General features: G+C 36.6%; 1 protein-coding gene across 1 annotated transcript in view; it reads right to left on the bottom strand.

Annotated features, from left to right (window-relative positions):
- Positions 1-33: 33 nt before the first annotated feature.
- Positions 34-12861, bottom strand: part of LOC139937784 (alpha-N-acetylneuraminate alpha-2,8-sialyltransferase ST8SIA3-like) — a 30160-nt gene continuing 17332 nt past the window's right edge. The window contains exons 3-5 of the mRNA XM_071933090.1: positions 5648-5782; positions 4189-4749; positions 34-3715 (exon numbers count right to left, since the gene is read on the bottom strand). Coding sequence (XP_071789191.1) covers positions 3424-3715; positions 4189-4749; positions 5648-5782 — 988 coding nt within the window. The 3' untranslated portion in view covers positions 34-3423. The remainder of the gene's footprint in view (positions 3716-4188; positions 4750-5647; positions 5783-12861) is intronic.

The raw sequence follows: 12861 nt of genomic DNA, 5'->3' as shown, positions 1-12861 counted from the left end.
TACCATACAATGAAGACTCGATCACATCTCAATTGTGCGTAAAGTCGTATTTTAACAGCAAGTACTGATTACATGCATCATTCATCAATTTTAAACCAATGCTTAGCAATATTAAATAGTTTTAACGATTTGGCATAATTTGTGTCGTTAACATGCAGCAATGTATACATTTTCACAAATTTTAAATTAATTATCATGGAAGCAATTACAACATTTTCATCAGTTTTTAAATTATAATGTAGGCAATTTAAAGTTGCACAATTGCAGAAATATCAGCCGAGAAAGAATATAAAATAATTATGTTGTAGTATTAATTGTGCGAATATTGCACAAGTCAGTTTAGTTGATGTCAATATTTGCTGTAACTCTACAAACACCCAGGTCAGACTTGACCCTGATTCTGAGTTTCAGGGGGGTCTGACCTATTTCTAGGTCAGTTTGACCCTGAAACTGGTTTAAAAGGCGATTCTAACTCAGATTCTGCGTCACCTTGACCCATTTCTGGTTCAGGTTGACCCGGAAACTGGCAACAATTGGGATTTTAACTCAGATTCTGCCTTCGTCTGACCCATTTCTATGTCAGGTTGACCTGAGACTAGTAAAGTTGGGAATCTAACTCGGATTCTGAGTCAGTTTGGTCCATTTCTGGGTCAGGTTGACCCGGAAACTGTATAAAATTGGATTATAACTCGGGTTCTGCGTTCGTCTGTCCCATTTCTGGGTCAGGATTCTGTCGAACTGATCCAGAAATGGGTCAAACCACAATGGGCGGATTCAGGTCAAATCTGACAGGGATGTTTTAGAGTGTAATATATACTGTAACTAAGTATAAACCATTTTAGATTAGAATAAAAACACTATTTAATATCACAAAACATAAATCAGGTTAAAGGCAGTGGACACTATTGGTAATTGTCAAAGACTAGGTTTCCCAGTTGGTGTATCTCAACATATGCATACAATAACAAACCTGTGAAAACTTGAGCTCAATCGGTCATCGAACTTGCGAAATAATAATGATAAAAAAAACCCTTGTAACACGAAGTTGTGTGCGTTTAGATGGTTGATTTCGAGACCTCAAGTTCTAAATCTGAGGTCTCGAATTTTCTAATAACTATTTTGAGTAATTACCATAGTGTCCACTGCCTTTAAGTTGAAATGAACAATCAATAGAAAAGAAACACGACCGAATCGATCGTCTGTAATATCCTTTTTAGAGAAATATTTTAAACATGCGTTTAAACACCGACGAATTAATCAATTCAATTGTTATATATATCACTGTAATGTTAATGTAAATCCAATGTAAATAAATTAGAAATTAAAAAATGTAGCTAGTTTTGCCGGATGATCCAGAACGCCTTAACAACCGAATCCAGTAAATATAACACCACATGGTTTAATTGCTGGTCGATCAAGAACTTAAACTAGAGTAAGATATTTCTTTGAAGTGTTTGAAATCCGTTTAAATAAAATAAATCAAGAATATAACTGATACTATAATAACTCAGAGCATTGTGGTGTGATAATGTAGGCATAAGACACTCCTTCAAACGGTTCTTGTTCAAGGAAAGTTTTTGGCTTCGTTTGGTAACAACTTTTAAAATTAATGGCAATAACGGTTCCAAAAACCGCATGTTCACTTTCCCTAAGGCTTATCATTATTTTGACGTAATGCTACTGCAAAATTTCATTCAAAATTTAATCATTCACCTTTAATTTATACTCTTAATTGAACAAGCGATTTCAGCAATTCTTTTTTAGCTTTATTTTAAATACCTTTGGCATGTCTGTTTTCAAAAATAAATTAACGCCATTTCAAGAAGTTTAGCATGACTCTGTTTCTAGTGCCACGTATCCTTATAAAATATTTGCTTCGTCAGTAATATCTTATAGACCTTTCCAATGTTGATAAACAAACCGAGCTGGTTGTGACGGCCGAATGATACCAACACATTCAGTTTAATGATTTGGGTACTTTTTGTAACACAAAACACAATGTCCACAGGTTTAAACTAAACTTTCACCATTTGAAGATAAAGATAGTAGACAGCATACCTTAAAATATTAGTTGCCGAGGTACTGTAGTTTTTGAGAAATGAGTAAAACAATGTCATGAAAATACGTTTTTACATGCTAAAATAATGTTCGTCTCATGATCACCGAGACGAAAATTATTTTCATGACATTGTTTTACTCATTTCTCAAAAACTACAGCACCTCATATATTTTCAGGGAAGCTTACTACTATCATTATCTTCAAACTGTGTAAGTTTAATGTAAATCTGTGGACATTGTGTTTTTGTCATACAAAAAGTACATCGACCCTTTAACAGATGTTGTGAAAAAAATAAAAAATGCTCTGCAATCTGTCAAATAAAAATACCTCTCATGATTTGTTGCTTTATTCCCAACAAATTTGACTTTTTTCTTTTTACAAAAGTTGTGTAACATTGTTGCAAACTGTAGCTATCAGTTTTGCATTTATGGTTTTTCATAGTTTTCCAAACCCAATTGGCAAAAACTCGAGCTGTGACGTGTCAATAGAAAGGTCTATAATAGACCAATCACACATCCCGTTGTGGTAAAGGGAGATACCACCACGCCTCATAGACTGGTACCACGTGTACTTCAGTATGATAATGTGCGGTCCAAGCATATATATGAGTTATATTTAAGAACTAGAGCGCGCACTGGCCTATATACGCGCCCCGGTATGCGAGCAGGCGGCCATTTTCTAAGTTGACAAAACAGCTATCTCACAGCGTGTGTTTGTGCGGCCATTTTGTAAGTTGAACAAACAGCATCGCATGAGCGTTCAATAAAAAAAACCTCAAACGTGTATTTCATATTCAACGCGCGTGCAGAATGACGCGCTTGTCATCTTGCGGTCCCGTGGCGTTTGTGCACGAAGCATCACTCGTGCGCCCTCTAGTTCTTATATATAACTCTATGGGTCCAAGAGATCGTTTGGAGAACCACCCTGACTCTAGACTTGGTTCCATCGTGGCTTAAAGGCCCTTTACGAAACCACAGCTTCGGCTTTGGATTCGGCTTCAAGCTCCGTTCTCTCGTCTGAAGCCCCGAGCATACGCAAAGCACGCGCATTGTTTTGTCATAACAACCGCGGGGCCAAGCATAGCCTGAGCCGAGTCCAAACCAAAGCCGTGGTTTCGAAAAGGGCTCAGTCCACCCGAAAGCCAATACATTATTGCCTGAAATAGCGCCCTCTTGTGTATAAACCTCTATCATTAGCCTTTAGATTGCGAGTTTGGGCGTTTGATATCAAATCTGTGTGAAAGTTTTGCGTGGTTGTTGCTGAATAACCGCGACCTCAGACTTGAAATCAAGTCTACTCTGACTCGTAAATGAATACAACATCTCTTCAGCAATTTAACATTCACAATTTGAACGTTGAACCCGTCATACATTTGGGCATTCACCAACATGTAGTTTTACAACTCCAGCCTTATGCAACTTCTTCAGATAAACAAATTCATCGGGTAGTTCATGAAATCTCTTGTATCCGTAGTCAAACTTTTTCCCCACACGATCCGACGGGTGGTCGTAGTGGTAAGGAATGGGTTTCCCGTTGAATTCTGGGAAAGGATAAAAACCGTACATGTGTATCTCGTCACAGAGGGCGCTCGCCATGTTGTACATTAACAGACCAGTGCTTATTCGTTCTTCATCTACACCCTTTGAAGCCCAATAACTGTAGAGAAAAAATATCAAGTTTTAGAGAAAGTTTTAGTCATTAAAACCAGCTATTTAGAAAAATAATATAAGTACCAAGTAACGCTATATGTCTTACAAGAGTAAAATTTCAACTGCATTGTGTAATTATCAATCTGATTAAATTCTCATCCGCAACACAGCGGTTTTGAAAATATTTTCAAGTTAACTAAACATGGAGGAAGGATGATTAAATTCAATAAACCCCAAAATAATAACACTCCACAAGGTACACGTTCTGAACTATCAACTTCCCCGAAACAGATTCAAAAATTGGGAGAAACCAATACGGACTCAACCAACTTTTAACCTTCCTCCAAAAACAAACCAAATAACAAGTTACAGCAATGATTTCTGGCTAAAAAGAATCAGCCCACACACAATTTCAAAGTACTGACTATTCTGAATGTCCCATTAAAATTCAATGACATAAACCCTTGTCTATGTACTTACTCTGAGATGTCTGGTAATACATTACCAGGAAATGCAAGTTGAACATTCTTAAGGTTCCCAAGATGCCTCTCAAAGAAGTCCAGTAAAGTTCTTATGGTAAAGGTTACGTACTGCCGATTAAAGACTGGTACCCATAGCACGTATTTCCCATCATACTTCCTTAAGTCACTCTCGAATCGTGCCGATTCCTGCTTATTGGAAAGTCTCTTATATTTTTCTATAATGCTGGGGTTAAAGGTCACAACATCCGTCCTCGTACCCACGTCCTTCTCGTAGCCTTTAACGCTAGCAAAATTGCACCTGATTGTAAAATCCGAAGAGTCAATCTCTTTCCCACAGGTGCTGTTTTGTAGAACGCCACTGTTCCCGACCAGAGAACATTTCTTGAAATGCTGATTGCGGAATAGTAACCGCTTCGGCAGGAGTCGATGCAAACCCGGGGGTACGAGGTTGACGTTAAGTTTCTTCGACAAATAAAAACGTCGCAGCTGCCCAGTGGAGACGTCATCAGATGTCATGGTGATGACGTCATAAGGATTGAAGTACTGTTTCATGTCTTTTCTGAATCAGAGAGGACATAAGTAAAAAAAGGATTAACTTTATGTATCACAAAATTATTGATATTCCAAATGATCTGAACACACATTAAGCCTAAGATACATTGTTGTAAAAAAAATTGCGAGTTATGGAAGCCTCTGTTTTGCTCGTCACAATTCATAAAAAGAAGTTCTAGTCTTTAAAAATTGTTGACCATTCTAATAAAAATGAGAGAAACTGATCAAAACAAAAAAAGAGCAAACAAAACACATAAAGTTTTAGTTTACTAAAGGTCATAATATCTACAGAGTTGTTTTTGTCAAGTGTTTTTGATTACTCTTCAGTTTGTTCACAACACGACCAAGCCAGGTTTCGCTCCCTTCACGCGTCCCCTTTGCTTACTCTCTCATCGTGTAACTAATTCCCTCAAAGTTGTTGCGACAAAACTGATAAACTTGATTTACTGATTGTAAGTGTTGGGTCTCAGGAACACTACACCCTGGATTGATAGGAGTAATTGCAGTCGGATGTACCGAAGTGCCAACAGCAAGGTACGCAAAGGAACATCTAATTGTAAATCAAGGTTATTCGTCATAAAACGTGTTTGTCTTCAAGTATACCCTGTCAATATTATGAACTAGAATGAAATTTGATATATTTTGAGTCAACTGGCACCGGTTTCAAGAAATCGAAACCTATAACTTTAAACTTAAGATGACGTCAAGAGTAAAATTGCAAACAAGACTCTTATTTCAAATTGGTGAACAAATTCGCAGTATCTGCATCGATCCCCAATTCCATTTTCTTTTAACAATAAACGCGAACTAAACACTGTTAGTGTGTGAATAAGTTTGTTGAGAGTAAGTTGAATAAACTCCATACTCAAGAATTCTTTTTACATATACTTTAAATGGTACCTTACCTTGCTTGATCTGCCGCTTGTTTATTAAATAGCCACGGAAGATTCAAGATGGCGTCTAGCCTCGCTTTGGCCGAATCATCACGAGGATCATCATCATCATCATCATCATCTTCATCGTTATCTCCAGCTTCAAGTCTGAAAAATTAAGGCAAATAAACAAATTAATTATGTAAAAGTTAATAAGAGCGTGCGTTTCCATAAAGAAAAGATGAGTTTATGAAACCGTGTTTAATTCGGTAAAGGTGTACACATGTTGTTTATTTGTTCAATCTACAACTGTTCGTGTATATGAGTTAAAATCAAAGCGTCCTTAAATAAAGCGTCCCGACAAAACGAGATGTTACGAATTTGAATCTTGGGTGATTAATAACACCCTTGTAAATCAACTTCTTTTACATGACTATAGCCCTGATTACGAAGCCTTATATAAATACTATATCTCGATACTAAATCTCAAAATATGCCTCATCCGATTTAACAAAAATAGTATGTCTTGAAAACCTTGTTCTTGATTTATACCAACAAAACATCTAAAATAGAATAGTAATTTACACAAGCTGCGCCTCTGTGTGTAGGGGGGGGGGGGGGGGGGCTGATGAGGCCCTATTGGACGCCCAGTATGCAGCATATGTTTCATCTGGTTTAAAGACACTGGACACTATTGGTAATTGTTAAAGACCAGTCTTCTCACTTGGTGTATCTTAACATATGCATAAAATAACAAACCAGTGAAAATTTGAGCTCAATTGGTCGTCGAAGTTGCGAGATAATATTGAAAGAAAAAACACCCTTGTCACGCGAAGTTCTGAGCGTTTAGATGGTTGATTTCGAGACCTTAAATTCTAAATCTGAGGTCTCGAAATCAAATTCGTGGAAAATTACTTTTTTTTTCTCGAAAACTATGTCACTTCAGAGGGAGCCGTTTCTCACAATGTTGTATACCATCAACCTCTCCCCATTACTCATTATCAAGCAAGGTTTTAGGCTAATAGTTATTTTGAGTAATTACTAATGTGTCCACTGCCTTTAACAAAGTTACGTCCTAAAAATCTGGTCTTGATTTATACCAAGGCATGCATAACAAAACACTTAAAAACAGGGCAATAATAATAACACAAGCTGTGTACTATTTTTCTCTGTGTGTAGAGGCCCTGAACATGAGGCCCTATCATAGCTAAATGCTAATCCTCAAAATATGTTTCATCCAATATATCAAGTAGTTACTTCTGTTCGACCTTCAGTACTTGATTTATACCGAGGCCTGCGTAACAAAACATCTGAAACAGGGTAATAATTTACATACACAAGCTGGGTCATATTTTCTTTACATGTAGGAGGTCTTGAACATGAGGTCCTATAGCTAAATGCTAATCCTCAAAATCTGTTTCATCCAATTTATCAAGTAGATACTTCTTTTTAGACCCTGTACTGGATTTATACCGAGGCCAGCGTAACAAAACATCTAAAAACAGGGTAATAATTTACATACACAAGCTGTGTAATATTTTCTTTATATGTAGGAGGTCTTGAACATGAGGTCCTATAGCTAAATGCTAATCCTCAAAATCTGTTTCATCCAACACAGGGTAATAATTTACACAAGCTGTGTAATATTTTCTTTATGTGTAGGAGGTCTTGAACATAGCTAAATGCTATTCCTCAAAATCTGTTTCATCCAATATATCAAGTAGTTACTTCTGTTCGACCTTCAGTACTTGATTTATACCGAGGCCTGCGTAACAAAACATCTGAACACAGGGTAATAATTTACATACACAAGCTGTGTAATATTTTCTTTATATGTAGGAGGTCTTGAACATGAGGTCCTATAGCTAAATGCTAATCCTCAAAATCTGTTTCATCCAATTTATCAAGTAGATATTTCTTTTAGACCCTGTACTTGATTTATACCGAGGCCAGCGTAACAAAACATCTAAAAACAGGGTAATAGCTGTAATTACTCTGTGTGTATTATGCACCACGAGGCCTTAGCGGAACACTAAATCCCCAGTATCTGTTTCATATAAGTTAACAAAAAGTTACGTTTTGGAAAACTTTTACTTGATTTATACCGAGGCCAGCGTAACAAAACATCTACTACTGATGGGTAATAATTTACACAAGCTGTCTAATTTTTTCTCTGCGTGTAGGGGGCCTTGAATGTGAGGCTCTTCAGCTGAACACTAGATCTTCAAAATAATTGGTGACCGATTTACAAAAATAGTTACGTCTTGAAAACCTTGCACTTGATTGATACCAATGCGCAAGGTCAGCATAGCAAACCTCGTCAACTATCGCATGGTTTAGGCCTAGCTAGGTTTATACCCCTTATATCCATTTCTTTTCAGCACACTGCTGACCTTGTTTATGTCTCAGTTTTCCATCAAGAATTAGTTCGTGACTTACAGTTTCACTCGTTTCTCAAAGGGGTATTTAGGTTAAAAGGCGGCCATGGTTATATGAGACACCATATGGAGTTGAGCGTGTGAGATCGATGCTGTAATTAGGTCACCATTACTATTTGGGTTAAGATTCCACAGTGCGTGAGTTTCATACACACGCAGAGAGTCCTTCAGTCCCCCTGGGTATACGTAATTGACAGATGATATTGGCGACATTTTGAACAATTATAAGAAAACGTGTGCCCATGACACTGGTGTGTGTATTTTTGGGTGATGGATTTATGACCATTAGATTTAGCACGTTCTTTCAATTTGGCAAGACGATGAAAGATTGTCTAGCCTGCTGGGACCATTAAGCCTGCGGTTCTTACTTCTGCGAAAAATGACATCAACGCTCATTTTTCGCTGCGAATATTTCGCAGGAGTTGAACATTCGTCCGAATTATTCGTTGCGAATATGTGACATCAAAATTCGTATCGTCGGAAGTATTCTAAAGGCGAGTAGATAAACCGGACTTAAGTCTAAGTGGTGGGCCTTCATTTGGTGATCTTATATAAGACCACATTAGATATTAGTAGTTTCAATAATAAAATCAACGTTATAAAAAGAAAATTTGTCTTTACAGCAGTAACTGTGCAAGCTCGATTCCGTTGCCACAAAGCATCTGAAAGTTTGGGTCTGATAATCCTTTAGTTCTTGTTTCCGTCCTATCTTCTTTCAAACGTCTGATGTTAGATGGATTCACATGACGTCATTGACCGCCATCTTTGATGAAACGTGCACACGTGAAAGGCTTTCATTGGCTGAGAGTTGCGGTGCGCATGCACTTTTCCATTGTCTATCATCATGGCGGTCGATGACGTTGTGCAATCCATCTGTAGATACTATTGGTTTACATTCGGATGAGGCTATCTGTACATCGGTGCTTTAAAGGGCCACCAAGCAGTGTGTGTTTGGTGTCATTTTGACGCATTGAGAATCTGTTGCCCATCCCTTTGGGATAGTCTATTTCTGTTCATTCGATTAGACTAGACAACACTTAAGTCATGAGTACCACAATTAGAGCATAATCCAAGTCTAGACCACACTTTTAGTATACACTTATATTTATGGGGCGCCGTCTGTCAATTAATTGTTTGGCACTTTTAAGGCATGTTTTTACCATGGTTTATAGCAATTAGATGTAAACCATAGAAAGTGTTGCCAAATCCTTTTTATGGTTTACATACCAGTAGTATTTGATGTGTGTAAGTTTATGGTTTACAAACCATGAACATGCAACAAACATTTGTAAATCATGGTTCATAAACCATGGAAACTTTACGCATCTTTAAAACATGGTTTATAAACCAGAAAAATGAAGCGTCAAATTCATGGTGTACAAATCATGGTTTATAAACCATGAAAGGTGGGTTATCTTAAAAACATGGTTTATAAACCATAAAAATTGAAGCATGAAAATCATGGTTTATAAACCATAAAAATAGGAGCACGAAAATCATGATTTAAAAATTATGGTTTATAAACCATAAAAATTGAGGCATTTAAAAAACATGGTTTATAAACCATGAAAATTGAAACATGAAAATCATGGTTTACAAATCATGGTTTATAAACCATGAAAATCGTAGCATGAAAAACGTGGTTTACAAATCATGGTTTATACACCATGAAAGTTGAGGCATCTTGAAAACATGGTTTATAAACCATGAAAATTGAAACGTGAAACTCATGGTTTATAAACCATGAGATCGGAGGCATTGTAAAAACATGGTATCTAAACCATATTTGATGCCTCAATTTTCATGGTTTATAAACCATGAAAATTGAGGCATCAAATATGGTTTACAAATCATGGTTTATAAACCATAACAATATGTGCACTCACAAATCATGGTTTACAAACCATAAAAAACCGCTAAACAATAAATTGACAAACGGCACGTAAACGTGCCGTTTGTCAATTAATTCAACCTCCTTCCCATTGAGCGATAGTCGCGCAATCGCCCGCCGTGTACATGTCTCGCCCGGTACGTGGGGGTGTGTGTGTACGGTTGCCCACTGCTGACTGTTGCATGAGGCTCGTGAATAACGCCAGAGACCGGGCTCCAAAAATATTGTAAAACATGCGTGTAGTTTGACCTCTGACCTCTGTCATTTCCAGTATAGATATGCGGTCAAATTCCATTGCGGACTTGAGAGCAGTGACTATTTGGGCATCTATGCACGTCACTGCACGTGCATTGTATCCAATGGGAATCACTGGATCTAGCGGCAGCGACGGATAAAGACAGGGGCCCAGTCTAGATTGCAGCAAGAATGATCAGCAAGAATGCTTGGTGTAGGAGGTTGAACACAATTAACCCACGTTCAGTTTTTATGGTTTATAAACCATGATTTGTGCACATTTTTTATGGTTTATAAACCATGATTTGTGGGTGCACATTTTCTTATGGTTTATAAACCATGATTTGTAAACTATATTGATGCCTCAATTTTCATGGTTTATAAACCATGAATTTGATGCTTCAGTTTTCATGGTTTACAAACCATGTTTTTACAATGCCTCCGATTTCATGGTTTATAAACCATGAGTTTCAATTTTCAATTTTCATGATTTATAAACCATGTTTTCAAGATGTCCAACTTTCATGGTTTATAAACCATGATTTGTAAACCACGTTTTTCATGCTACGATTTTTAGGGTTTATAAACAATGATTTGTAAACCATGATTTTCATGTTTCAATTTTCATGGTTTATAAACCATGTTTTTTAAATGCCTCAATTTTTATGGTTTATAAACCATAATTTTTAAACCATGATTTTCGTGCTCCCATTTTTATGGTTTATAAACCATGATTTTCATGCTTCAATTTTTATGGTTTATAAACCATGTTTTTAAGATGACCCAATTTTCATGGTTTATAAACCATGATTTGTAAACCATGAATTTGATGCTTAATTTTTCTGGTTTATAAACCATGTTTTAAAGATGCGTAAAGTTTCCATGGTTTATGAACCATGATTTACAAATGTTTGTTGCATGTTCATGGTTTGTAAACCATAAACTTACACACATCAAATACTACTGGTATGTAAACAATAAAAAGGATTTAGCAACACTTTCTATGGTTTACATCTAATTGCTATAAACCATGGTAAAAACATGCCTTAAAAGTGCCAAACAATTAATAGACAGACGGCGCCCCATATATATTGACACTTTACTGCTGTACGGGTGAGTACCGTCGCAGTGTGCAAAATTATGCAACAAATTCGGTTGAAAGAGCTATATCAAGAAGGTCACAGAAGTAATTTTTATAAATTTTGTATACAAAGTTTTTGATAACTTTTGTAGATCAAGTTGTTGGTCATGACACGAATCCCTACTCACTGTAAATGAAGACGTATGTAATAAGTTTTACCTGAAGTTTCAGCGTCATTAGTTGTCAAGATTACAGAGCAATGTTTTCAGGAGAGTCGCGTTAATACGTTGCACATGCTTAAGTAATTTTCTATATCTGTAAAAATGCAGCACCTTAGCAAGCAATATTTTAAGGGAAGCTTTCTACTATCATTATCTTCAAACCGTGTACGTCTATGGGTAAAGGGTTTTTTGTTGTATACAAAGCACCCACTCTTTGTAGGTTCAAATGAAAGCTTTCGGTCGGCTGATGATGCACGAACAAAAGTAATGGTTCTTATAGAGAAACATAGAAACTAAAAACACAATAATTCATTATTTATATATCATTCAGTTCGTATGGCGGCAAGTCTCTACCCCGGAGACTTCAACCCCTTATTAAATTATGACAATATTTCCTGAGGCAAATTGAATTTATTTATTACTTGGTGATTTCCATCGGACACTCTGCTGGATACCGCGGTGAGTTTCCTTTTTCACAAACGATGAATATTTAAGAAAAACACGAGATTTGATTCCCTTCAATGTTTGTCAATTCCGATCGGTCGTGCCGTAGGCAACAGTCCATAAAACCGAAAAACGACACTTATAAACAGTCTATACCGTAGGGCCCACACAAACGATGGTAAAGTTAAAGGCACTAGGGTGGATTTCACAAAGAGCTAGGAATAGTCTTATCTCGAGTTAGGACCAGTTACTGGTCCTAACTTAGGACTGTCCATGCAATTTGTATATCTCCTAGGACTAGTCCTAAGTTAGGACTAGTCCTAACTCTTTGTGAAATCGACCCCCGGACACCTTGGGTAGTTGTCAGATCCAGTATTCTCACTTAGTGTATTCCAACATGCATAAATAACAAACCTGTGATAACTTGAACCCAGTTGGTTACCGAAGTTGCAAGAGAATAATGGAAGAAAAAAATACTCACGTTGCACAATAAATGTGTGTGCTTTCAGATGCGCAACAAAGACTTCAGGCATGAACTCTTTTAATATTTGAGTAAGAAATTACATGTTTTTCAAAAACTACTTAACTTCAGAGAGAGCCGTTCTCACAATGTGTTATACTATCAACTTGCTCGATACCAAATAAGTTTTTATGCTATTGATTATTTTGAGTAATTACCAAATGTGTTGAACCAATTTCAACATGGTATGCAGTTTGCAATAAGAATTTGACATTATGCTAATATGGTCGATCACATCCACTCTCTCTTAAGTCATAAAGTCACCCAATATTCTTAAATTTATTTTATTATATATTTATAACAAAAAACTGTTTCCGAGTACATGGGATTGGCTCAACAAAAGTAACATATCAAGTAAGTTACGTTTTATGGACACCAATAAATAATTTTGGAATAATATCAAAGGATTATTCCCTGC

This window comes from Asterias amurensis, chromosome 5 (assembly GCF_032118995.1).
Source record: "Asterias amurensis chromosome 5, ASM3211899v1".
Taxonomy (NCBI): Eukaryota; Metazoa; Echinodermata; class Asteroidea; order Forcipulatida; family Asteriidae; genus Asterias; species Asterias amurensis.
This window is presented reverse-complemented; position numbering and strand designations above follow the sequence as displayed.